This window comes from Triticum urartu, chromosome 5A, assembly GCF_056163025.1.
Source record: "Triticum urartu cultivar PI428250 chromosome 5A, HENAU_Tu73, whole genome shotgun sequence".
Lineage (NCBI taxonomy): Eukaryota > Viridiplantae > Streptophyta > Magnoliopsida > Poales > Poaceae > Triticum > Triticum urartu.
This window is the reverse complement of record NC_141877.1, coordinates 563,530,487-563,556,368: the sequence shown is the minus strand read 5'-3', so window position 1 is coordinate 563,556,368 and position 25,882 is coordinate 563,530,487. Positions and strand designations below refer to the sequence as shown.

The window sequence follows — 25,882 nt, the reverse complement described above, 5'->3', positions numbered from 1 at the left end:
CCGGGTTGGACTGCGTAAGCACCTGCCTTGTTGAAGGAGGTAGCTAGGTCTGCTCACCGGCCGCCCACGCAACGTGCAGGAGTTCCCGGGGAGATGGCCCATGACCCCTGGGGGCATAGGTTAGTCCGGCGTGCTGGCCTCTCTATTAAGCCTAGGTCGGGTTGCGGCGTATTGTTTGGCCGAGGCCGGGCATGACCAAGGAAAGTGTGTCCGGCCGGAGTTAATCAAGCGTGGTGGGTAAGTTGGTGCACCCCTATAGGGAAGAAAACATCTATCGATAGCCTGTCCTACGGTAACATACACTTGGAGTTGTATCCCGATCGATACAACTAGAACTGGATACTTGTGATGAGAAATGGATGGTGATGAGAATTGGATTGTGATGATAACTGGATAGTATGGCTCTGGGATTGCTTTCTCACAGGGAGTCAAGAAAGGATCTCTGGCCGAGGTTGATAACACTTCTACTACTTTACTTTATGCTACTCTACTCCCTCCTGCTGCTGCAAGATGGTGGTTTCCAGAAGATGCTAGTCTTCGATAGGCTAGGCTTTCCCCTTCTCTTCTGGCATTCTGCAGTTTAATCCACAGATACAACCCATTCCTTTCATACAGATGCATACTTAGTTTAGATCTGATGTAAGTCTTGCGAGTACTTTGGATGAGTACTCACGGTTGCTTTGCTACTTCTTTTTCCCCCATACCCGATTGTTGCGACCAGATGACGGATCCTAGGAGCCAGACAACACCACAGAAGACTACTGCTACCCCGAGGGTGCCTACTACTACGTGATGGCCGCTGACGACTTGGAGTAGTTAGGAGCCTCCCCGGCAGGAGGCTTGCCTTTTCGATCGTTGTTGCTTTTGTGCTAGCCTTCTTAAGGCAAACTTGTTTAACTCATGTCTGTACTCAGATATTGTTGCTTCCGCTGACTCTGGTGTTTTCGAGCTTATGTATTCGAGCCCTCGAGGCCCCTGGCTTGTAATATAAAGCTTGTATTATTTTAATTTGTGTCTAGAGTTGTGTTGTGATATCTTCCCGTGAGTCCTCGATCTTGATCGTACACATTTGCGTGTATGATTAGTGTACGATTGAATCGAGGGCGTCACAGCCGCTTCATCCAACAATACCGCCGAACCAAAGTGTGACATGCTGGTAAGCTGTATGACTTATATCGCCCACAACTCACTTGTGTTCTACTCGTGCATATTACATCAATGCATAAAACCTGGCTCGGATGCCACTGTTGGGGAACGTAGTAATTTCAAAAATTTCCTACGCACATGATACGTCTCCAACGTATCTATAATTTTTGATTGCTCCATGCTATATTATCTACTATTTTGGGCAATATTGGGCTTTATTTTCCACGTTTATATTATTTTGGGACTAACCTATTAACCGGAGGCCCAGCCCAGATTTGTTGTTTTATGCCTATTTCAGTGTTTCGAAGAAAAGGAATATCAAACGGAGTCGAAACGGAACGAAATCAACTGGAGAAGTTATTTTTGGAACGAAAGCCACCGGATAGACCTGGACTCCACGTCAGGAGATACAGGAGGTGCTCACGAGGGTGGGGGCGCGCACACCCCCTAGGGCATGCCCCCTGCCTCGTGGGGCCCACGTAGCTCCTCCGACATACTTCCTGCACCCATATATATCGTCGTACCCTAAAACTTCCAGAACACACAATAGATCGGGAGTTCCGCCGCCAGAAGCCTCCGTAGCCACCGAAAACCAATCTGGACCCGTTCCGGCACCCTACCGGAGGGGGCAATCCTTCTCCGGTGGCCATCTTCATCATCCCGGTGCTATCCATGACGAGGAGGGAGTAGTTATCCCTCGGGGCTGAGGGTATGTACCAGTAGCTATGTGTTTGATCTCTCTCTCTCGTGTTCTTGATTTGGCACGATCTTGATGTATCGCGAGCTTTGCTATTATAGTTGGATCCTATGTTTCTCCTCCCCCTCTTCTCTCTTGTAATGAATTGAGTTTCCCCTTTGAAGTAATCTTATCGGATTGAGTCTTTAAAGATTTGAGAACACTTGATGTATGTCTTGCCGTGCGTATCTGTGGTGACAATGGGATGCCACGTGATTCACTTGATGTATGTTTTGGTGATCAACTTGCGGGTTCCGCCCATGAACCTATGCATAGGGGTTGGCACACATTTTCGTCGTGATTCTCCGGTAGAACTTTAGGGCACTCTTTGAGGTCCTTTGTGTTGGTTGAATAGCTGAATCTGAGATTGTGTGATGCATATCGTATAATCATGCCCACGGATACTTGAGGTGACATTGGAGTATCTAGGTGACATCAGGGTTTTGGTTGATTTGTATCTTAATGTGTTATTCTAGTACGAACTCTAGGGCTGTTTGTGACACTTATAGGAATAGCCCAACGGATTGATTGGAAAGAATAACTTTGAGGTGGTTTCGTACCCTACCATAATCTCTTCGTTTGTTCTCCGCTATTAGTGACTTTGGAGTGACTCTTTGTTGCATGTTGAGGGATAGTTATGTGATCCAATTATGTTAGTATTGTTGAGAGAACTTGCACTAGCGAAAGTATGAACCCTAGGCCTTGTTTCAACACATTGCAATACCGTTTACGCTCACTTTTATCACTTGCTACCTTGCTGTTTTTATTATTTCAGATTACAAATACCTTTATCTACTATCCATATACCACTTGTTTCACCATCTCTTCGCCGAACTAGTGCACCTATAAAATTTACCATTGTATTGGGTGTGTTGGGGACACAAGAGACTCTTTGTTATTTGGTTGCAGGGTTGCTTGAGAGAGACCATATTCATCCTACGCCTCCTACGGGTTGATAAACCTTAGGTTATCCACCCGAGGGAAATTTGCTACTGTCCTACAAACCTCTGCACTTGGAGGCCCAACAACGTCTACAAGAAGAAGGTTGTGTAGTAGACATCAAGCTCTTTTCTGGCGCCGTTGCCGGGGAGGTTAGCGCTTGAAGGTATATCTTTAAATCTTGCAATCGAGTCTTTTAGTTTCTTGTTTTATCACTAGTTTAGTCTATAAAAGAAAGTTACAAAAAAATGGAATTAAGTTTGCCTCATACGCTTCATCTTTTTAATATCTTTCGTGAGTATGATGGAAAGGAAAATTGTGCTCAAGTGCTAGAAGAAGAATGCATTAGAATGTTTGGCACTAAATCTTTGAATGATGAGCATGATTGCAATGTTGTTAGTATGAATTCTTTGAATATCCATGATGCTAATGATATGCAAAGCCACAAGCGTGGGGAAGCTATGTTTGATGAAGATGATATTTTTTGTCCCCCAAGTTTTGATGAGAAAATTTATTATGATGAAAGCATGCCTCCTATTTATGATGATTATATTGATGAAAGTGGATTTGGAGAGGTCATGACTTTATTTTGTGATGAATCCACTATTCCGGAAGAGGTTCCAATTGATTATGAGAACAGAGTTGCTATCTATGATGATTATTGTGATGACTTGTATGGTATAAAGAATAATTATATCCATGAAACTTGTCATCATGATTTTATTTTTCAATTGGATTATGCCTCACATGATAATTATTTTGTTGAGTTTGCTCCCACTATTATTCATGAGAAGAATTTTTCTTATGTGGAGAGTAATAAAATTTCTATGCTTGTAGATCATGAAAAGAATGCTTTAGGTTCTGGTTATATTGTGGAATTCATTCATGATGCTACTGAAAATTATTATGAGGGAGGAACATATGCTTGTAGGAATTGCAATAATATCAAGTTTCCTCTCTATGTGCTTAAAATTTCGAAGTTATGCTTGTTTTGCCCTCCTATGCTAGTTGATTATTGTTCAGATAAGTTGTTTGCTCACAAAATCCCTATGCATAGGAAGTATGTTAGACTTAAATTTTCTAGTCATATTCTTCATGATGCTCTCTTTATATTTCAATTCTTATCTTTTATGTGAGCATCATTGAAATCATCGTGCCTAGCTAGGGGCGTTGAACGATAGCGCTTGTTGGGAGGCAACCCAATTCTATTTTAGTTCCTTGATTTTTGTTCCTGTTTAGTAATAAATGATTCATCTAGCCTCTGTTTAGATGTGGTTTTATGTGTTTAATTAGTGTTTGTGCCAAGTAGAACCGTTGGGAAGACTTGAGGAAAGTCTTGTTGATCTTGCTGTCAAAAACAGAAACTTTAGCGCTCACGAGAAATGCTGCCATTTTTATTTGTATAGTGCTATTTAGTTAATTATTTTTTCAGGTGATTAATAGATAAATTCCTCAGGTCCAGCAATTTATTTTAGAATTTTTGGGGTTACAGAAGTTTTCGTTAGTTACAGATTACTACAGATTGTTCTGTTTTTGACAGATTCTGTCTTTTGTGTGTTGTTTGCTTATTTTGATGAATCTATGGCTAGTAAAATAGTTTATAAACCATAGAGGAGTTGGAATAAAGTAGGTTTAACACCAATATAAATAAAGAATGAGTTCATTACAGTACCTTGAAGTAGTGTTTTGTTTTCTTTCGCTAACGGAGCTCATGAGTTTTCTACTTTAAGTTTTGTGTTGTGAAGTTTTCAAGTTTTGGGTAAGGATTCGATGGACTATGGAATAAGGAGTGGAAAGAGCCTAAGCTTGGGGATGTCCAAGGCACCCCAAGATAATATTAAAGGATATCCAAGAGCCTAAGCTTGGGGATGCTCCGGAAGGCATCCCCTCTTTCGTCTTCGTTCATCCGTAACTTTACTTGGAGCTATATTTTTATTCACCACAAGATATGTGTTTTGCTTGGAGTGTCAATTTATTTTGTTTGAATTTGCTTTATGTTATTTATAACAATGTTTTGCATCTTTTATTTGAATAAAAGTGGCATTGATAGCCTTTACTATGCCTATGTTACAAGTATACATGTTGCTGTTTGAAAACAGAAAGTTTACCGCTGTTGCAATAATTCCCTAGAAAAGTAAGAATGTGATAAAATGTTGAAACCTTTTGAATATTAAGCTCTGATAAATTTACTACAGTGGGAATTTTCTTTCATAATTTTTGGAGCTAGGGAAGTATGGATGTTGCTGCATTCTTTACAGACTATCCTGTTTAGGCAGATTGCTGTTATGTTTGCATTGTTTGCATATGTTTGCTTCTTTAATGATTCTATTTGAGGATAGGACTATTAAATATGCAGAGACATTTAGTATGCAATGTAGAATAATAATTTTATTTATTTTCTACAGTAGAGTATGATAAGTTTTTTTGCAATGGTTTATACTAACTTATCTCACGAGTCCTTGTTGAGTTTTGTGTGGATGAAGCTTTTGAGATTTAGGGAGACCGTGATATAAGAGGAATTAAGGAGACACAAAAGCTCAAGATTGGGGATTCCCAAGGCACCCCAAGATAATATTTCAAGAAGTCTCAAGCATCTAAGCTTGGGGATGCCCCGGTTGGCATCCCACCTTTCTTCTTCAACAACTATCGGTTAGTTTTGGTTGATCCTAAGTTTTTGCTTCTTCACATGATGTTTGCTATTCTTAGAATGTCATTTTCTTTTGCTTTGCTTGCTGCTTTAATAGAATACCAAGATCTGAAATTATTAAATGTTAGAGAGTCTTCACATAGTTGCATAATTATTCGACTACTCATTGATCTTCACTTATATCTTTCGGAGTAGTTTGTCATTTGCTCTAGTGCTTCACTTATATCTTTTAGAGCATGGTGGTAGTTTTATTTTGAAGAAATAGATGAACTCCCATGCTTCACTTAGATTATTTTGAGAGTCTTAAATAGCATGGTAATTTTCTTAAAATCCTAATATGCTAGGTATTCAACAATAATAAAATTCTCTTATGAGTGTGTTGAATACTAAGAGAAGTTTGATACTTGATGATTGTTTTGAGATATGAGGATGGTAATATTAGAGTCATGCTAGTTGATTAGTTGTGAATTTGAGAAATACTTGTGTTGAAGTTTGTGATTCCCGTAGCATGCACGTATGGTGAACCGTTATGTGATGAAGTCGGAGCATGATTTATTTATTGATTGTCTTCCTTATGAGTGGCGGTCGGGGACGAGCGATGGTCTTTTCCTACCAATCTATCCCCCTAGGAGCATGCGCGTAGTACTTTGTTTCGATAACTAATAGATTTTTGCAATAAGTATGTGAGTTCTTTATGACTAATGTTGAGTCCATGGATTATACGCACTCTCACCCTTCCACCATTGCTAGCCTCTCTAGTACCGCGCAACTTCCGCCGGTACCATACACCCACCATATACCTTCCTCAAAACAGCCACCATACCTACCTATTATGGCATTTCCATAGCCATTCCAAGATATATTGCCATGCAACTTTCCACCATTTCGTTCATCATGACACATTCATCATTGTCATATTGCTTAGCATGATCATGTAGTTGACATAGTATTTGTGGCAAAGCCACTGTTCATGATTCTTTCATACTTGTCACTCTTGATTCATTGCATATCCCGGTACACCGCCGGAGGCATTCATATAGAGTCATACTTTGTTCTAGTATCGAGTTGTATCATTGAGTTGTAAATAAATAGAAGTGTGATGATCATCATTCAATAGAGCATTGTCCCCAAAAAAAGAGAAAGACCATATAAAAAAAGAAATGCCAAATAAAAAAATATAAATGCCAAATAAAAAAAGAGGGACAATGCTACTATCCTTTTACCACACTTGTGCTTCAAAGTAGCACCATGATCTTCATGATAGAGAGTCTCCTATGTTGTAGCTTTCATATACTAGTGGGAATCTTTCATTATAGAACTTGGCTTGTATATTCCAATGATGGGCTTCCTCAAAATGCCCTAGGTCTTCGTGAGCAAGCGAGTTGGATGCACACCCACTAGTTTCTTTTGTTGAGCTTTCATATACTTATAGCTCTAGTGCATCCGTTGCATGGCAATCCCTACTCACTCACATTGATATCTATTGATGGGCATCTCCATAGCCCGTTGATACGCCTAGTCGATGTGAGACTATCTTCTCCCTTTTTGTCCTCTCCACAACCACCATTCTATTCCACCTATAGTGCTATGTCCATGGCTCACGCTCATGTATTGCGTGAAGATTGAAAAAGTTTGAGAACATCAAAAGTATGAAACAATTGCTTGGCTTGTCATCGGGGTTGTGCATGATTTAAATTTTTTGTGTGGTGAAGATAGAGCATAGCCAGACTATATGATTTTGTAGGGATAACTTTCTTTGGCCATGTTATTTTGAGAAGACATGATTGCTTAGTTAGTATGCTTGAAGTATTATTATTTCTATGTCAATATGAACTTTTGTCTTGAATCTTATGGATCTGAATATTCATATCACAAGTAAGAAGAATTACATTAAAATTATGCCAAGTAGCACCCCGCATCAAAAATTCTGTTTTTATCATTTACCTACTCGAGGATGAGTAGGAATTAAACTTGGGGATGCTTGATACGTCTCCAACGTATCTATAATTTTTGATTGCTCCATGCTATATTATCTACTGTTTTGGGCAATATTGGGCTTTATTTTCCACTTTTATATTATTTTTGGGACTAACCTATTAACCGGAGGCCCAGCCCAGATTTGTTGTTTTATGCCTATTTCAGTGTTTCGAAGAAAAGGAATATCAAACGGAGTCGAAACGGAACGAAATCAACTGGAGAAGTTATTTTTGGAATGAAAGCCACCGGATAGACTTGGACTCCACGTCAGGAGATACGGGAGGTGCTCACGAGGGTGGGGGCGCGCCCACCCCCCTAGGGCGCGCCCACCTGCCTCGTGGGGCCCCCGTAGCTCCTCCGACGTACTTCATGCACCCATATATATCGTCGTACCCTAAAACTTCCAGAACACACAATAGATCGGGAGTTCCGCCGCCAGAAGCCTCCGTAGCCACCTAAAACCAATCTGGACCCGTTCCGGCACCCTGCCGGAGGGGGCAATCCTTCTCCGGTGGCCATCTTCATCATCCCGGTGCTCTCCATGACGAGGAGGGAGTAGTTCTCCCTCGGGGCTGAGGGTATGTACCAGTAGCTATGTGTTTGATCTCTCTCTCTCGTGTTCTTGATTTGGCACGATCTTGATGTATCGCGAGCTTTGCTATTATAGTTGGATCCTATGTTTCTCCTCCCCCTCTTCACTCTTGTAATGAATTGAGTTTCCCCTTTGAAGTAATCTTATCGGATTGAGTCTTTAAAGATTTGAGAACACTTGATGTATGTCTTGCCGTGCGTATCTGTGGTGACAATGGGATGCCACGTGATTCACTTGATGTATGTTTTGGTGATCAACTTGCGGGTTCTGCCCATGAACCTATGCATAGGGGTTGGCACATGTTTTCGTCGTGATTCTCCGGTAGAACTTTGGGGCACTCTTTGAGGTCCTTTGTGTTGGTTGAATAGATGAATCTGAGATTGTGTGATGCATATCGTATAATCATGCCCACGGATACTTGAGGTGACATTGGAGTATCTAGGTGACATTAGGGTTTTGGTTGATTTGTATCTTAAGGTGTTATTCTAGTATGAACTCTAGGGCTGTTTGTGACACTTATAGGAATAGCCCAACGGATTGATTGGAAAGAATAACTTTGAGGTGGTTTCGTACCCTACCATAATCTCTTCGTGTGTTCTCCGCTATTAGTGACTTTGGAGTGACTCTTTGTTGCATGTTGAGGGATAGTAATGTGATCCAATTATGTTAGTATTTTTGAGGGAACTTGCACTAGCGAAAGTATGAACCCTAGGCCTTGTTTCAACACATTGCAATACCGTTTACGCTCACTTTTATCACTTGCTACCTTGCTGTTTTTATTATTTCAGATTACAAATACCTTTATCTACTATCCATATACCACTTGTTTCACCATCTCTTCGCCGAACTAGTGCACCTATACAATTTACCATTGTATTGGGTGTGTTGGGGACACAAGAGACTCTTTGTTATTTGGTTGCATGGTTGCTTGAGAGAGACCATCTTCATCCTACGCCTCCTACGGATTGATAAACCTTAGGTCATCCACTTGAGGGAAATTTGCTACTATCCTACAAACCTCTGCACTTGGAGGCCCAACAACGTCTACAAGAAGAAGGTTGTGTAGTAGACATCAGCACACGCAAGATAATGGTGATGCATAGAAACGAGAGGGGAGAGTGTGTCCACGTACCCTCATAGACCGAAAGCGGAAGCGTTAGCACAACGCGGTTGATGTAGTCGTACGTCTTCACGATCCGACCGATCAAGTACCGAACGCACGGCACCTCCGAGTTCTGCACACATTCAACTCAATGACGTCCCTCGAACACCGATCCAGCTGAGTGTTGAGGGATAGTTTCGTCAGCACAATGGCTTGGTGACGATGATGATGTTCTATCGACGCAGCGCTTCGCCTAAGCACCGCTACGATATGATCGAGATGGATTATGGTGGATGGGGGCACCGCACACGGCTAATAGATCAAGAGATCAATTGTTGTGTCTTTGGGGTGCCCCCTGCCCCCGTATATAAAGGAGTGGAGGAGGGAGAGGGCCGGCCCTCTCTATGGCGCGCCCTAGGTGAGTCCTACTCCCACCGGGAGTAGGATTCCCCCTTTCCTAGTAGAACTAGGAGCCCTTCCAAGTAGTAGGAGTAGGAGGGAAGGAAAGGGAAGGGAAAACGAGAAGGAAGGAAGGGGGCGCCCCCCCCCCTCCCTAGTCCAATTCGGACCAGCCCATGGGGAGGGGTGCGCCCATCCTTTGAGGCCTTTCTCTCCTTTCTCGTATGGCCCATTAAGGCCCAATACGAATTCCCGTAACTCCCCGGTACTCCCGAAAATACCCGAATCACTCGGAACCTTTCCGATGTCCGAATATAGTCGTTCAATATATCGATCTTCACGTCTCGACCATTTCGAGACTCCTCGTCATGTCCCCGATCTCATACAGGACTCCGAACTCCTTCGGTACATCAAAACACATAAACTCATAATATAACTGTCATCAAACTTTAAGCGTGCAGACCCTACGGGTTCGAGAACTATGTAGACATAACCGAGACACGTCTCCGGTCAATAACCAATAGCGGAACCTGGATGCTCCTATTGGCTCCTACATATTCTACGAAGATCTTTATCGGTCAAACCGCATAACAACATACGTTGTTCCCTTTGTCATCGGTATGTTACTTGCCCGAGATTCGATCGTCGGTATCTCAATACCTAGTTCAATCTCGTTACCGGCAAGTCTCTTTACTCGTTCCATAACACATCATCCCGCAACTAACTCATTAGTTGCAATGCTTGCAAGGTTTATAGTGATGTGCATTACCTCTCCGACAATCGGAGTGACAAATCGTAATCTCGAAATACGCCAACCCAACAAGTACCTTCGGAGACACCTGTAGAGCACCTTTATAATCACCCAGTTACGTTGTGACGTTTGGTAGCACACAAAGTGTTCCTCTGGTAAACGGGAGTTGCATAATCTCATAGTCATAGGAACATGTATAAGTCATGAAGAAAGCAATAGCAACAAACTAAACGATCAAGTGCTATGCTAACGGAATGGGTCAAGTCAATCACATCATTCTCTAATGATGTGACCCCGTTAATCAAATGACAACTCATGTCTATGGCTAGGAAACTTAACCATCTTTGATTCAACGAGCTAGTCAAGTAGAGGCATACTAGTGACATACTGTTTTTCTATGTATTCACACATGTATTATGTTTCCGATTAATACAATTCTAGCATGAATAATAAACATTTATCATGATATAAGGAAATAAATAATAACTTTATTATTTCCTCTAGGGCATATTTCCTTCACACAGTCCTCGCCCAATCGCTCTGTTAAGTCTTCAAGGGAGACTTCCAAACCTTCACAGACTTCATTCACCGGCAATCCACAATGACTCTTGGATGCTCAGAACGCGACGCCTAATCGGCTGGAGGATTCACAGTCCTCAAGTGTAACAAGTCTTCAGATCACGCAGACAGAAAGACTTCAGTGATGCCTAACACTCTTTGGCTCTGGGTGTTTAGGGCTTTCTCTCTAATGCTTCGGAGGTGGGTTGCTCTCAAAAGAAAAAAGTCGTGCACTAACTCTGAGCAACAACCAATTTATGATGTAGGGGGTGGGCTATTTATAGCCAGGAGGCAACCCGACCTGATTTGTCCGAAATGACTCTGGGTCACTAAGGAACTCACACGTGTCTAACTGTCAGATTTCAAACACACGCGGCAGCTTGACTTGCGCTACAAGTAAAGCTGGTTCATCCAGCTCTGGATAAGATTTGCTCTCATTGTCTTCATGGGAAGACATAGGATTTGGTTGAGCATCACTTCAGTCACTCTGACTTTGTTCACTTGGACCCCACTTAACAGTGCGGTGGTTTCTATGACTCAACAAAGAAGAAAAGGAAACTACGAAACAACTATGTCTTTGCACTCCATAGTCTTCACATGAATGTCTTCTCGAGTCATAATCTTCGTTGTGAATATCTTCACAGACCATCATTGTCTTCAATGTCTTCACACATTTTTAGGGGTCATCTCTGGTAGGTAAACCGAATCAATGAGGGACTACTACCTGTGTTATCCTGCAATTATCACAAACACATTAGTCCCTCAATCAAGCTTGTCGTCAATACTCGAAAACCAATTAGGGGTGGCACTAGATGCACTTACACTTTTCTACTTTCTTGGTTCGATAGATGGAGTCTACATAAAAATGCTTACAATGTACTTAGTAAGTATCGCTTGTGAAAGATGTGCATATAATTGTTTTGTTGGTTTGATCCACAACTACATTAGAATATTCAATTCAACCCCAAAAGTAATAGCGACTTTGACTCCTCACATTAACTTCTGCAGAATCTGGTCAACTCAAAAGGATTTTGGTATTGCCCGTTTTAACTCAGAAAATCATATATAGATACACAATAATAATATATATATTTCCCTAGTAAAGTAAATTTGAATATATTCACCACATATAACTTAAGGCCCAATAATAAGAGACCCTAGGTGGGCATCATTATTCTCTTGCCTTAGAGCCAGCAATGTATGTCTGTGATTAGACAACCCGAATTTTTTGGCCATGTAGCGTGGAAAAAATATCTTTGGGTGCATGTCAGTTTTATCATTCTAAAGGAATTACATGCATGATCGAGTTTTTTGGGTCTACGAGTAAAGGGTGTTGAGATTGGAGACACACACTCCTATTGTAGTTGATGTCGTGTGTGTTGGAATGGTGGTGAATGGAGAATTAGTTTTATATGTGAATAAAGCTCACCTTGCACCACAAATTCCAAGTGTGGGATTGTTTTATTTTGAAGTTGTAAATGATTTTTCTTAAATGTTTTTCGTCCCTTGTGTCCATCAGAAAAAATCAGATATTCCCACCCTCACCTTGCACCACAAATAAAATGTACACTAAAATGTAATAACAATTTTTCATGGCCACCCTGTCCCCCGAGAGGACCAGGCAAATTCCAAAAACTGAACCAAGCAATTCTATTGTAATAAAAATTTTACATTATATATATGTACTGCAAAAATCATACCTCAAGATGTACACGTCTGTTACATAAAATTCTTAGAAAATATCACGAAAAATGTATGATATATTCTATTCTTTGACTATGCAATCAAGGCACACACCTAGCCACCCAGGTCTCATGATTACCTTTGAAAATGAATTATGTGCTCGTGGAACAAACCATGACTACGAACAAAACAAAAATTGGACTAATTGGAATAAATCATGACCCTAGGTCAAACAAAATACAGAGGAAGGGGAACAAAGAAAACAGTGCTTCTAGAACAGATCACTACTAGTCTAGTACGAGTGGAACCAATAGTTCTCATGGAACAACTCACATGAATTACATTTAGACTAAATGTAGTAACTTTTTAGTGCTCGCGGAGTAAATCACGACAAGTGACAACAAAATTTTAAACAAATGGAAGATACTCCCTCTGTTTTTATTTAGTCCGCATATTAGTTTTGGTCAAAGTCAAGGTTTGTAAACTTTGACAAAGTTTATAAGCAAAAATATTTACATATACAATAACAAATCAATAACATTAGATTCATTGTTGAATCTACTTTTACATCATATAGATTTGTTATGGTAAATGTTTATATTGCTTTCAATAAACTTGGTCAAACGTTATGAAGTTTGACTTCAATCAAATCTAATATGCAGGGTAAATAAAAACGAAGGGAGTATTACAACTACTGTAGGCAACATAAGGTTGCAAAAGTAAAACAACATGTAAAGAGAAACAAAACGCACACCATTTCTTAACTGATAGAACGTTTGAGAAGAAAATGCTAAACTTATCGGTACCCCCTCCCCACCCCCCAAAAAAACAAAAAGTACTCATCTTATTTAACGACACTTACGAGAAACCACGTATTCGATACTCATCAATGCACTAGTTCACTACACACATTCTATTTTCTGTGGGATCACTACACTCTCGTTGTTAGCTAAAAAAACTCACTCTTGTTAGAGCATGGTTAATAATACAACCAGCTGCTGGCAATATGATGTTGTCATGTCATTTATAATCAAGCTTACAGCCGGCAAGTAGAATAGTAGATATAAATATACTATTTTTTATACTTGGCTCACTTTACTCTCTCACATACTACAACGTATAGCCGGCAAGTACAGTAGTAGTCTCTAGCAGCACGTGCTACAGCAGACTGTTAATGTGTAGCCCACTTCCCTTCTCTCTTCTCCAACTCAACCTTAATATAATATTTAATGTCTTACAACCCACAGACGTCACATTATTGTACTTGCTCTTATGGATACTTCGCATCGACTACTTGCAATGTCAGATCAGTGGGTCAGGTAGAGAGCTAGCCTCCTTTGGTTCATAGGATAGGAATGTTATAGGAATAGAAAAGTCATAGGAAATGAGATGACATGCATCTCAATTCCTATAAAGAAAGAGATGTCATTTGATGCATAGGATATAAATTTTTCCATTGAATCTAAGCTAATGCTTTTTCCCTCCAAAATGTGAAGGATTGATTCTCATCCTACATAGGAATAGGAATCCCTTACTACAACCAAAGGGCTTCAAAGGAAGTTTTCCTCTGCAAATTCTATCCTTAGAATTCCTAGAAAATTCCTAGAAACCAAAGGATTGGATTTCAGAGATTATGCAAAGGAAAGTTGCTTCAAACTTCGCAGGGGCGTGTGCAGGGCCAAGATTCTATAGCCGGGTTACGCGGGAGTTCTCCAATGCAAATCCCAGCAGTCCACACCTTCTCTTCTAATTAGGCCTCCTTTGGTTCATAGGGTAGGAATATCATAGGAATAGGAAAATCATAGGAAGTGAGATGACATGCATCTCACTTCCTATAGGGAAAGAGATGTCACTTGATTCATAGGATATGAATTTTTCCATTGAGTCTAGGCTAATGTTGTTTTCCTTTGAAATGTGAAGGATTGATTCCTATCCTATATAGGAATAGGAATCCATTTCTACAAACCAAACAACTCCATAGGAATATTTCCTACAAAATTCCTATCCTCTAGAAATCCTACAAGATTCCTCCAAACCAAAACCTTCCTAATAAGGGAGGAACATGCACGTAGGGATAAACTCATGTTTCAGTTCATTTCATAGATTTTGTTATTTGCAGACAACAAAAGTTTGATATATACGCAAATATGTTACCTTAGATTAAAGGACAAAATGATCTCAAAGTATGTTCAGGTACCACTATCTCAAGTTTGTAAGTCTCTCCACCAGTGGGTGTTAGAGATATCATGGTGGTGTCAATTGTAATTAAAATGGGATTATAGGTTGTGCATAATAATATATTGGTAGCACCCTTGGGATTAACATGCACTAGCATATTGAATAGTACTCCTGGCCTGATAATAAATAACACTCAGACTAGTCACAATGAAGAGTAACATACACATATCCCTAGACTATGTTACTATCTTCATAGTGGGTAGTAACATAAGTGTGGTAACATGCAAAGCTTCATTTATTAGATTATAGACTCATATTGCATTGATACATGTGATGTTATAGTAACTAGCTAAGTTACTGAAACTATCTCTCTCCTCATTAACTCATTGCCACATAAACAAATTTGTTGAGTTGGACTCGATGTTACTGCTGAAATTACTCCCATTGTGGCCAGTCTCAGAGGAAGTTAACATTAAGTGTGATGGCCTGTGCGGAACCTAGAACCAAAGTGTTGATGCACATACAACTCTCATCAAATTTGAATACACGAAGGCACAAGCCTATTTGCTACCATTGCATTTTGATTAATTCTCTCAAATACTACCTCCGTCCGGAATTAAAAGGCCCGTGAGCCAATTTGCTGGAACCAAGGCATATTGCATCTTTTGACAAAAAATATCCCGTTGCAATGCACGGGTCATTTTTCTAATACTGTGGAAAACAAAACACACGCCCATTTTCTTAACTGATGGAATCTGTGAGAATAAAATGCTAACTTAGGGCGTGTTTGGTTACATTGCCGATTCAGCCTGGCCTGACGATCCTGGCTCTATTGAGCCGGTTTGAGGGGATGCAGGCCAAAAAAACCCAGAAGCACATAGTTTGGTTGCATGCATGCCCCTAGTTGCATGAGACAAACATTTTTGACCCAGCGTTTGGTTGCCCGCATTGCATTAGGTGCACATATGGCATGGTGTTTGGTTGCAATCTGCATAAGGTGTTGTCACCACTTCTATCTAGTGGTGACCTTACCACACACAACCTGAACATAGTGTCAGCTAGTTAAACAAATGACAGTTCATCCTAACTACAATCAAATGACGGATCAAATTATTAAGAGCCATTGGCTAAATAGAGGATAGTTCATCGGTGTTGCTGCTTCATCTTCCTCTTCATCTTCCTCTTCTGCTTCTGCTGCTTCTTCTTCTTCTTCTGTGCTTCTGCTGCTGCTGTTTCTTCTTCCTCTTCTTCAAATCCTGCACTGATCTATGTTAAGCCACATTGTCTCTGCCCACTCCAACCTTTTGTTCTTCCAACCATCATTATCAAATGCCTCCACACCATGGCCAGAGCTAACAACATCGTCAGGCTCGACCTCTTCCTCCTCAGGCACGTGTTCATCAAAGCCGCACTAGAGGATCCAGTTATGCATAATGCAACAAGCAAGAACTAGCTTAACTTGAGTGGAGTATGGGTGGAATGGCTTCTAATCCAGGATCTTAAACATATTCTTCAGAGCTCCAAATGCCCTCTCAACAGTTACTCTAAGGCTGGAGTGTGTGAGATTAAACAACTCATGTGCAGTCCTAGGAAAGTTTCTACCAGAGAACTCGTTGAGATGGTACCTTGTTTTCCTGAAGGGTGGAAGAATACCCGGCCGACATGCATAGCCAGCATTTCCAAGGTAGAACTTGCCGTCGGGGATGTTGATCCCATCAGGTCGACTCATGCTGTCAGTGAGAATGTTTGCATCATGCGCTGACCCCTCCTAGCTAGCTAGCACATATGTGAACTTCAGATCAAAGTCAACAGCAGCAAGCACATTCTGACTTGTGTAGTGCTTCCTCCCCCTGTATGTTGCAGACTGTGACCTAGGAACTCTAGCAGTGACATGAGTACCATCTATTGCCCCAATGCAGTCCTGAAAATGATATCACTAGCCTGTGTTAGTGCTGAACTTGAACAATACAAGCATATCAAGCCATGAAAAGTGTATATTGTCAATGCTCACCTTGAAGTATGGATACCATCTTGGGCTTCCGCGAATTTTGGGTGGAGTCTGGCCAGATGGTCTCCTGATCCTCTCTCCTCTAAGCTCCCCAATAGCATAAAGCACCTGCTTGAAGTACCTAGAGATGTTCTTCATTGATCTCCTAAACGTGTTGTGAATGACCCTGAACCTCTGGTTATGGCCAACAACATGGAGGAACATGGACACTTACTCTTCGACACTGGTGCTGATGCTATCTTGTAACAGGCCCCTGCTCCTGAAGGTCTCGACAAGCCTGGCAAATGGTGCTCTTTTCATTCTAAGCATCCACAGAGCCTCGACGTCATTGCAGTTGTAGATGTAGTTCAGATTTTGGATTCTCTCCTGTTCCCGGGGAAACAATGGACTATAGCGGATCAACGGTCTCCCAGCACGACGAACAGCTCTCTAGTGCATGAACATGACCCATGCCTGAATCACACTAATCAGTGCTGCTGCCTGGATTATCAGCCTCATCCGTGCGTCCATAACCTAGTCGACATCGACGGTTCGTTCAGTGGGAAATCGATCCTACACCTAGCTTAAAGGCCTAACCACTGAGCTAACAAAGAGGGAGGGGGTGCTGCTTACCGGCACCGGAGACGAGGACGACGTAGGGGGAGCCATGGCACAGAGTAGGTCGACCAGACGGTGGCCAACAGCAAGGGGAGCACCAGATCAGCCGCAAACGCCGCCGCATCTTCTGCCGCCGCCGCCTATAGCGCAGATCTGAAATCGCAGCCGCCGCCGGTGATGAGGCAGTGGAGAAGAAAGGGGGACAGTGGCTATGGGTGAGCGAGTGAAAGGGGGGTCAGGCTAATTTGGCGCCAAGACGGCGCGCCAGATTTCCATCTCCCGCCATCCCCCTCGCTACCGCCCAGCGACCTCCCGCCGCACTCAGCCTGACTCGCGAGAAACTGCCGATCCGAGGGTTTCCAGCGAGCCAGGCTCTGAACTGCTTTGAGAAGCATGCGATGCAGGCCCAACAAAAAAATAAGGCAACCAAACATCACTGCACTCTCGTTGTTTGCGAAAAAAACTCACTCTCGATAAGGCAACGTTGCAGCGACTACTCTCAATGTCGGATCAGTTGGTCAGTGACAGAGCTAGAGCTTCTTCCACAGATTAAACTTCGCAGGGGTAGAGCTATGCCTTGATGGGTCCAGTGTTGCAGAGATTGCTCCATGGCCGGAGGAGGAGATCTGAGGCCAATCCACGAGAGCTCCACGGCGCGCGCACGGCACGAGCCCATGACGCCACCGCCGTGCTCCGGCCACCAACCAACCAACCGGACACCCCACGAGCGCCGGGCCCGTCCACCGCGAATTGAACAGGCAGTTTTTTTTTCGCGACTGGAATTGAACAGGCAGTTATGTGCGCTCAGCTACCAGCATCTAAACCCCGCCAACCTCTTCCCGCCATATTAATTCCCCCGATCTACTTATGCTCCGGATCACCCCTCCCCTGCCAGCGCCAGTGAACCTGACCGCGCCCCCGGATCCTCAGTCACTCGTCTCCCTCTCCTTTCCTCTGCGCGCGCACCGTGACCGGAGATGCCGACGGCGACGGGCCTGGCGACGGCACCGGGCAGCCGCGTGACGCGGTACGCCAAGTCGACGGCGGCGTCGGTCACGCCGGTGCGCCCCGGCAAGACGCACGAGCTCTCGGCGCTGGACAACGCCATGGGCCGCCACGCCGTGCACCTGGTGCTCTACTGCCGCGCCGCGCCCGGCGTCGACCGGGACCCGCTCAAGGAGTCGCTCTCCGAGGCGCTCTCGCTCTACCCGGCCATGGTCGGCCGGCTCACCCGCCCCGAAGGAGAGGGCGGCCCCGCGGCCGGCTCCGGGTGGATTGTCAAATGCAACGACGCCGGCGTGCGCACCGTGGACGCGAGGGCGTCGGTCACGCTTGACGAGTGGCTCGCCACGGCGTCCGGCGACGACGAGATGGACCTTGCCTACTTCGAGCCCATGGGGTCCGATGCTTACATCTGGTCTCCCTTCTACGTCCAGGTGCCTACTAATCTCATACTATTTCTTCCGTTCAATGCTTCATGACCATAGACATTGTTGAGGATCAGTTCCCCGATCGACCTTCTATTGCATTAGTAAATTTGTAATACAAGTATAGCAGCGTTGCAGTGCTGTTGCAGTAGAACAGCTCCAAGAATTGAATTGCTTGTGGAGTAGTTGCACGTCAGATTTCTCAGGTCGAATGAATGCGTCACATGTCTGCATTTATCCACTGGTACAGCATTAACATTTCGTGGCCGTGCATGGCGATGTGGATGCAGCTGACGGAGTTCGCGGACAAGTCGTACGCGCTGGGGCTGAGCTGCACGCACTACCACAACGACCCCACGGCGGCCGCGCTCTTCTTCCACGGCTGGGCCGCCGCCCACCGCCGGAGCACCAGCCCCTACCCGCCCTTCCTCCACTCGCCGTCCTTCGCCGTGCCCCCGGCCGCCTCGCCGCCCCCGGCGCCGCCTCTGCTCGCCGCCAAGTCCGCGGCCGCTCCGCCTAGCGCCGACGCCGCCGACGCCATGTCATCCGCAACGTTCCACTTCCCGGCCGACGCCATGCGCGCGCTGCTGTCCTCCCTCGAGCCCGAGACGAGCCCCTTCGCGGCGCTCGCCGCGCTCTTCTGGCTCCGCGTCGCCGGCGCCGAGGAGGAGAGGGAGCTCACGCTCGCCATCGACTTCCGCAAGAAGATGCACGCGCCGCTGCCGACGGGGTACTACGGCAGCGTCGTCCACTTCACGCGCGCGCGCGCCGACCTGGCGTCGGGGCTCGCGGCCGTGGCGGCGGCGCTGGACCGGCGCGTGGCCGGCGTGCCGGAGGAGGATGTGTGGGCCGCCGTGGAGTGGCTGCACGCGCGGCAGGCCGAAGGCGGCGAGCCCTTCCAGATGTACGGGCCAGAGTTCACCTGCATGGCGCTGGACCACGTGCCCATGTACGGCGCCGAGTTCGTGGCCGGGGTGCCGCCGGCGCGCGTGGCATGCCGCGTCGGCGGGGCGGCCGGAGAGGGGATCGTGATCGTCGTGCCCGCGGCCGAGGGCGACGCGGCGAGGGACGTGGTGGTGACGCTCCCGGCAGAGACGACGGCCAGGATCTGCCGCGACGTCGAGCTGCTCCGGTACGGCGGCGAGGTGGTGGCTGGGCCTAAGGTGGGAACGGGGGCCAAGGCACAGTAGGATCCACGGCCGAATAAAAACTGGCTGTTAACGGTTTCACTGTATGTTCGCTTTAGCTTGATGGTGATGCCTTCGAATGGTTTTGATGTACTTCCCTGATGTAATGTGCACGTGAATGCTAGTGTTCTGGTGTTGTTATTGCTGTAGTAGTTTTGAAGGTTTTATATTGGGAGTTTAAACATTCATGGTCATGGTGTTATTCTACTAGTATATCAAACTTCGGATTTATTAAGATTTGCTAACTCCACTGCAGAAGTTCGCAACCACAAAGGGCTTTGGTTTGCATATGAAAAGTAAAAACAATCGTAGTACTACTACTAGTATAACCGACTTTATTTTATTTTTGGACCGGGAAACACTTGAGGAGACAGACCGCTACGGTCTCAATTATGTTACTGTACCAGCAATAATTGTGCAAGGTCGTTGTGGGATGAAGTATAACCATGCAAATTCCTGACAATATTTGTTCATATCTGCAATGTAGGTGGAAAATGAGGGGTTAAAGTCTTCCATTTTTTACTTACACCTTAGTAATAGATACTGGAAAACCCTATTTGACGCATTTTGCGTCAAAGAGTCGCCGTATCGCATAGGCGGACGACCTAGAGCGCGACTTGGGCCAGGCCAGCTATAGCGTATGTACAGGTTCTGGTTTTGTGAACCTTCTAGAGGATTCCCAGCCGGTTTTTACTGGCTTTGGGAACCTTCTAGAAGTCCCTGAACCGGTCTTTATTTCTCCTTTATATTTTCCTTTTTTCCTTTTTCCGTTTTTCTTTGTTCTCTCCTTTTTTTTCTGTTTCTTTTTTCTTTTCACTTTTTTGTTTCTATTTTCTTTTTTCCTTTTCAAGTAGTTTTTCCTTTAAAATATTTTTTGATAATTCCAACTTTGTTCAGATTTCAAAAAATGTTTGTAGTTATAAAATTTGCTAATAAATTCAAAAAATATTTGAATTTCAAAAATTTCACAAAACTTTCAAAGTTTGGTCAAGATTTCAAAAAAATGTTCATGGTTTCAAAATTAGATCATAATTTCAAAAAAATTTCAAGAGTTTAAAAAATGTTCAACTTGAAATTATTCGAAACATTTTTTCTTTTCCTTTTATGTTTCTTTTTTTCTTTTTTCGAAAATTATTTGGAAACTTAAAAATGTTCATGCTTACAAAAAAGTTCAAACTTTATAAAAATGTTCATGTTTTTTCAAAAACTGTTTCCATTTTAAAATTTTGTTCAGTTATTTCAAGAAATGTTCCCGTTTTTTCAGATATTGTTTGGAATGTTTTTGTTCTTGTATTTAAAACTTGATCATAAATTCAAAAGATGTGCTTGGTTTTGAATTGTTGGTCATGTATTCAGAATTTGTTCGTGTTTAAATTTATGGGATTTGCAAAATTGTTCTCCATTTCGAAATTTGTTCTAAAAATTCAAAATATGTTCGTGATTGAAAAAATTGTTCTGGTTTTACATTTTTTGCTCATAATGCGGAAAATGTTCATGCTTACAAAAATGTTCAGAATATTAAAAATTGTCCCTGTTTTAAAATGATGTTCGCATCTTCAAAAAGTGCTTGGGAATTTTAAAAAAATCTTTCGGCTTCTCAATATTTTTTCAACAATTCAGAAAATATTCCCATTATCAAAAACTGTCCAAAATATTAAAAACTGTCTCAAAAATTCAAATACTATTTGTGTTTTCAAAAATGTTCACGACTTTTGAAAAAAGTTCAACAACTGAAAAAGAGTTCCCATTTGTTGACACCAGATTTTTGCATGGTCAAAAACATAATTAAGATGGCCTAAAATGGAAAAGTGCTTAAAGTGAGGAAGTTCTGTATCATCAAAAGGAGAAACTTTGATATTTAGGCCATGGCCATCCGAACTCATCTCTAAGGCCGAAGTTGTGTTTGAAATACTAAGATTTTGTATTCAGAACACTATTCGGCTGATTACGCCCCCACGACGGCCTCGTATGGAAAAATGATCTACACGAATTGTCTTCGTCTTGTCGAATCGATCCATGCTGATATAAAAATCATCCCAATCCGAGTTCGTATGCAAAAGTTAGATCTATCGGAATGCAACCCTGTCAGGAGGCGAAATATGGCACGCCCCACCAAACCCCATGTCTGACGGGTAGCGCGAGCAAACAAATGTTTTGCGCGAGCTATTAGACCCTCAAGATTACCTATGATCAAAAAAGGTTCAACATCAAAAAAATTCGTCTCGTCGAAACGGTCAAGATTGCTTTGGTACTCGTTTCCATCTGAGGTCGTTTACCATCACAAAAAAGACCCGCAAGATGCAGCTAGTTTAAACCGAACAGTTTTGGAAAGTTTGGACAAAATCAATCCGAATTTGACTAGGGTTTTGAACGTGAATCCAAGCCTTTTCCTTGTACGGGAAGTGCGCCTCTTATATACCTAAGGGGTGACGCCGATTGAATAACACACAATCGAACAAACACATCTACCACTTTTACCTTTACCTTTATCTATCTCCCTTCTTCTTCTTCTTCCTCGTTCTTCGTTCGTTCTTCTTCATTGCAGGGCGGCAAACCTCGAAGCCCCAGGGGCGATCAGGTCGACCTAGGGCAGCCCATAGCCGCCGCGCGCCCTGACGGGGTCCCTCCTGGGCGTGTGGGGTTCTCGGTCCTCAAAAGCGCCCGTCGGATTGTCTTGCGTACCGCGCTTCCGGTGGGTCTCCTTCGGCGTGAGCTGCGGTGCATCACCCCCTGCGTCGAGGGTACACGGTGACGTGTTTGTGTGTGAACACACTTTTTGGCGACTCCGCTGGGGAAAAGCTTTGAATGGTCTCTGATACGTCCATTTTGCATCATGCTTTTATATCGATATTTATTGCATTATGGGCTGTTATTACACATTATGTCATAATACTTATGCCTATTCTCTCTTATTTTACAAGGTTTACATAAAGAGGGATAATACCGGCAGCTGGGATTCTGGGCTGGAAAAGGAGCAAATATTAGAGACCTATTCTGCACAGCTCCAAAAGTCCTGAAACTTCACGGAAGATGTTTTCAGAATATATAAAAAGTACTCAGCGGAAGATTTTCACTAGGGGGGACACACCCTGCCCACGAGGGTGGGGGCGCGCCCTACCCCCCTGGGCGCGCCCCCTACCTCGTGGGCCCTCCGGTGGCCCTCCGGTGGCCATCTTCTGCTATATGAAGTCTTTCGATGGGAAAGAAAATAAGAAGCCATCTTCTCGGACGAAACTCCGCCGCCACGAGGCGGAACCTTGGTGGAACCAATCTAGGGCTCTGGCGGAGCTGTTCTGCCGGGGAAACTTCCCTCCCGGAGGGGGAAATCATCGCCATCGTCATCACCAACGCTCCTCTCATCGGGAGAAGGCAATCTCCATCAACATGTTCATCAGCACCATCTTCTCTCAAAACCCTAGTTCATCTCTTGTATACAATTCTTGTCTCCAAGTCCGCGATTGGTGCTAGTAGGTTGCTAGTAGTGTTAATTACTCCTTGTAGTTGATGCTAGTTGGTTTAATTGGTGGAAGATCATATGTTCAGATCCTATATGCATATTAATACCCCTCTGATTATGAACATGTTTATGCTTTGTGAGTAGTTATGTTTGTTCCTGAGGACATGGGAGAAGTCTTGCTATTAGTAGTCATGTGAATTTGGTATTCGTTCGATATTTTGATGAGATGTATGTTGTCTCTCCTCTAGTGGTGTTATGTGAACGTCGACTACATGACACTTCACCATTATTTGGGCCTTGAGGAAGGCATTGGGAAGTAATAAGTAGATGATGGGTTGCTAGAGTGACAGAAGCTTAAACCCTAGTTTATGCGTTGCTTCGTAAGGGGCTGATTTGGATCCATATGTTTCATGCTATGGTTAGGTTTACCTTAATACTTTTGTTGTAGTTGCGGATGCTTGCAATAGAGGTTAATCATAAGTGGGATGCTTGTCCGAGTAAGGGCAGTACCCAAGCACCGGTCCACACACATACCAAATTATCAAAGTACCGAACGCGAATCATATGAACGTGATGAAAACTAGCTTGACGATATTCCCATGTGTCCTCGGGAGCGCTTTTCTCTATATAAGATTTTGTCCAAGCTTGTCCTTTGCTACAAAAAGGATTGGGCCTCCTTGCTGCACTTTTGTTACTTGTTGCTCGTTACAAATTATCCTATCACAAAACTATCTTTTACCACTTATTTCAGTACTTGTAGAGAATACCTTGCTGGAAACCGCTTATCATTTCCTTCTGGTCCTCGTTGGGTTCGACACTCTTACTTATCGAAAGGACTACGATAGATCCCCTATACTTGTGGGTCATCAAGACTCTTTTCTGGCGCCGTTGCCGGGGAGTGAAGTGCCTTTGGTAGGTGGAATTTGGTAAGGAAAAATTTATATAGTGTGCTGAAATTTACTGTCACTTGTTACTATGGAAAGTAATCCTCTGAGGGGCTTGTTCGGGGTATCTTCACCCCGACCAGTAGAGCAAAGAGTTGCTCCTCAACCTACTGAAAATGAAAATGTCTGCTTTGAAATTCCTTCGGGTATGATAGAAAATCTGCTAGTTAATCCTTTTTTAGGAGATGGAACAAAGCATCCTGATGAGCATCTAATATATGTGGATGAAGTTTATGGATTATTTAAGCTTGCAGGTGTACCCGGAGATGTTGTTAAGAAGAAGGTCTTCCCTTTATCTTTGAAGGGACATGCATCGACATGGTATAGGCTATGTGATGATATGGGGTCTTAATTACAAACGATTGAAATTGGAATATCATCAGAAGTTTTATCCTATGCATCTTGTTCATTGTGATCGCAATTATATATATAATTTTTGGCCTCGCGAAGGAGAAAGCATCTCTCAAGCTTGGGGGAGGCTTAAATCAATGTTATATTCATGCCCAATCATGAGCTCTCAAGAAAAATGATTATTCAAAATTTTATGCTCGACTTTCTGATAACAACCGCACCATGCTTGATACTTCTTGTGCTGGCTCTTTTATGATGAAGACTATTGAATTCAAATGGGATTTATTGGAAAGAATTAAACACAGCTGTAAAGATTGGGACCTCGACAAAGGTAAGGAGTCAGGTATGACACCTAGTTTTGATTGTGTTAAATCTTTTATGGATACCGATGTTTTCCGTAAATTTAGCACTAAATATGGACTTGACTCTGAGATAGTAGCTTCTTTCTGTGAATCTTTTGCTACTTATGTTGATCTCCCCAAGGAGAAGTGGTTTAAATATCATCCTCCCATAGAAGTAAAAGTAGCTGCACCTATTAAAGTTGAAGAAAAGATTGTCACTTATAATGATCCTATTGTTCCTACTGCATATGTTGAGAAACCACCTTTTCTTGTTAGGATAAAGGATCATGCTAAAGCTTCAACTGTGGTTCGTAAAAGCAATATTAAAACTTATACACCTCATGAGCAAACTAAAGTTGAACCTGATATTGCTATTGTTAAAGATCTCTTGTCTGATAATATTGATGGGCATGTCATTCATTTCCTTGATGACACTGCTAGAATTGCTAAACCTTGTGCTAAAGATAAAAACAGACCGGTGGTAGGCATGCCTGTTATTTCTGCTAAAATAGGAGATCATTGTTATCATGGCTTATGTGATATGGGTGCTAGTGCTAGTGCAATACCTTATTCCTTATACAAAGAAATTATGCATGATATTGCGCCTGCTGAGATAGAAGATATTGATGTCACAATTAAACTTGCCAATAGAGATACTATTTCACCAATGGGAATTGTTAGAGATGTTGAAGTATTGTGTGGGAAAACTAAATATCCTGCTGATTTTCTTGTTCTTGGTTCCCCACAAGATAGCTTTTGTCCCATTTTATTTGATAGACCTTTCCTGAACACTGTTAATGCTACCATAGATTGCAAAAGGGATGTTGTTACTATCGGTTTAGATGATATGACTCATGAATTT

General features: G+C 43.0%; 1 protein-coding gene across 1 annotated transcript; it reads left to right on the top strand.

Moving 5' to 3' along the window:
- Positions 1-18,166: 18,166 nt before the first annotated feature.
- Positions 18,167-20,115, top strand: LOC125505967 (HXXXD-type acyl-transferase family protein). The gene is made up of 2 exons (XM_048670861.2): positions 18,167-18,749; positions 19,031-20,115. Exons 1-2 carry the CDS (start codon positions 18,291-18,293, stop codon positions 19,928-19,930), a joined length of 1,359 nt encoding a protein of 452 aa, XP_048526818.2. The 5' UTR covers positions 18,167-18,290; the 3' UTR covers positions 19,931-20,115.
- The last annotated feature ends 5,767 nt before the right edge of the window (positions 20,116-25,882 follow it).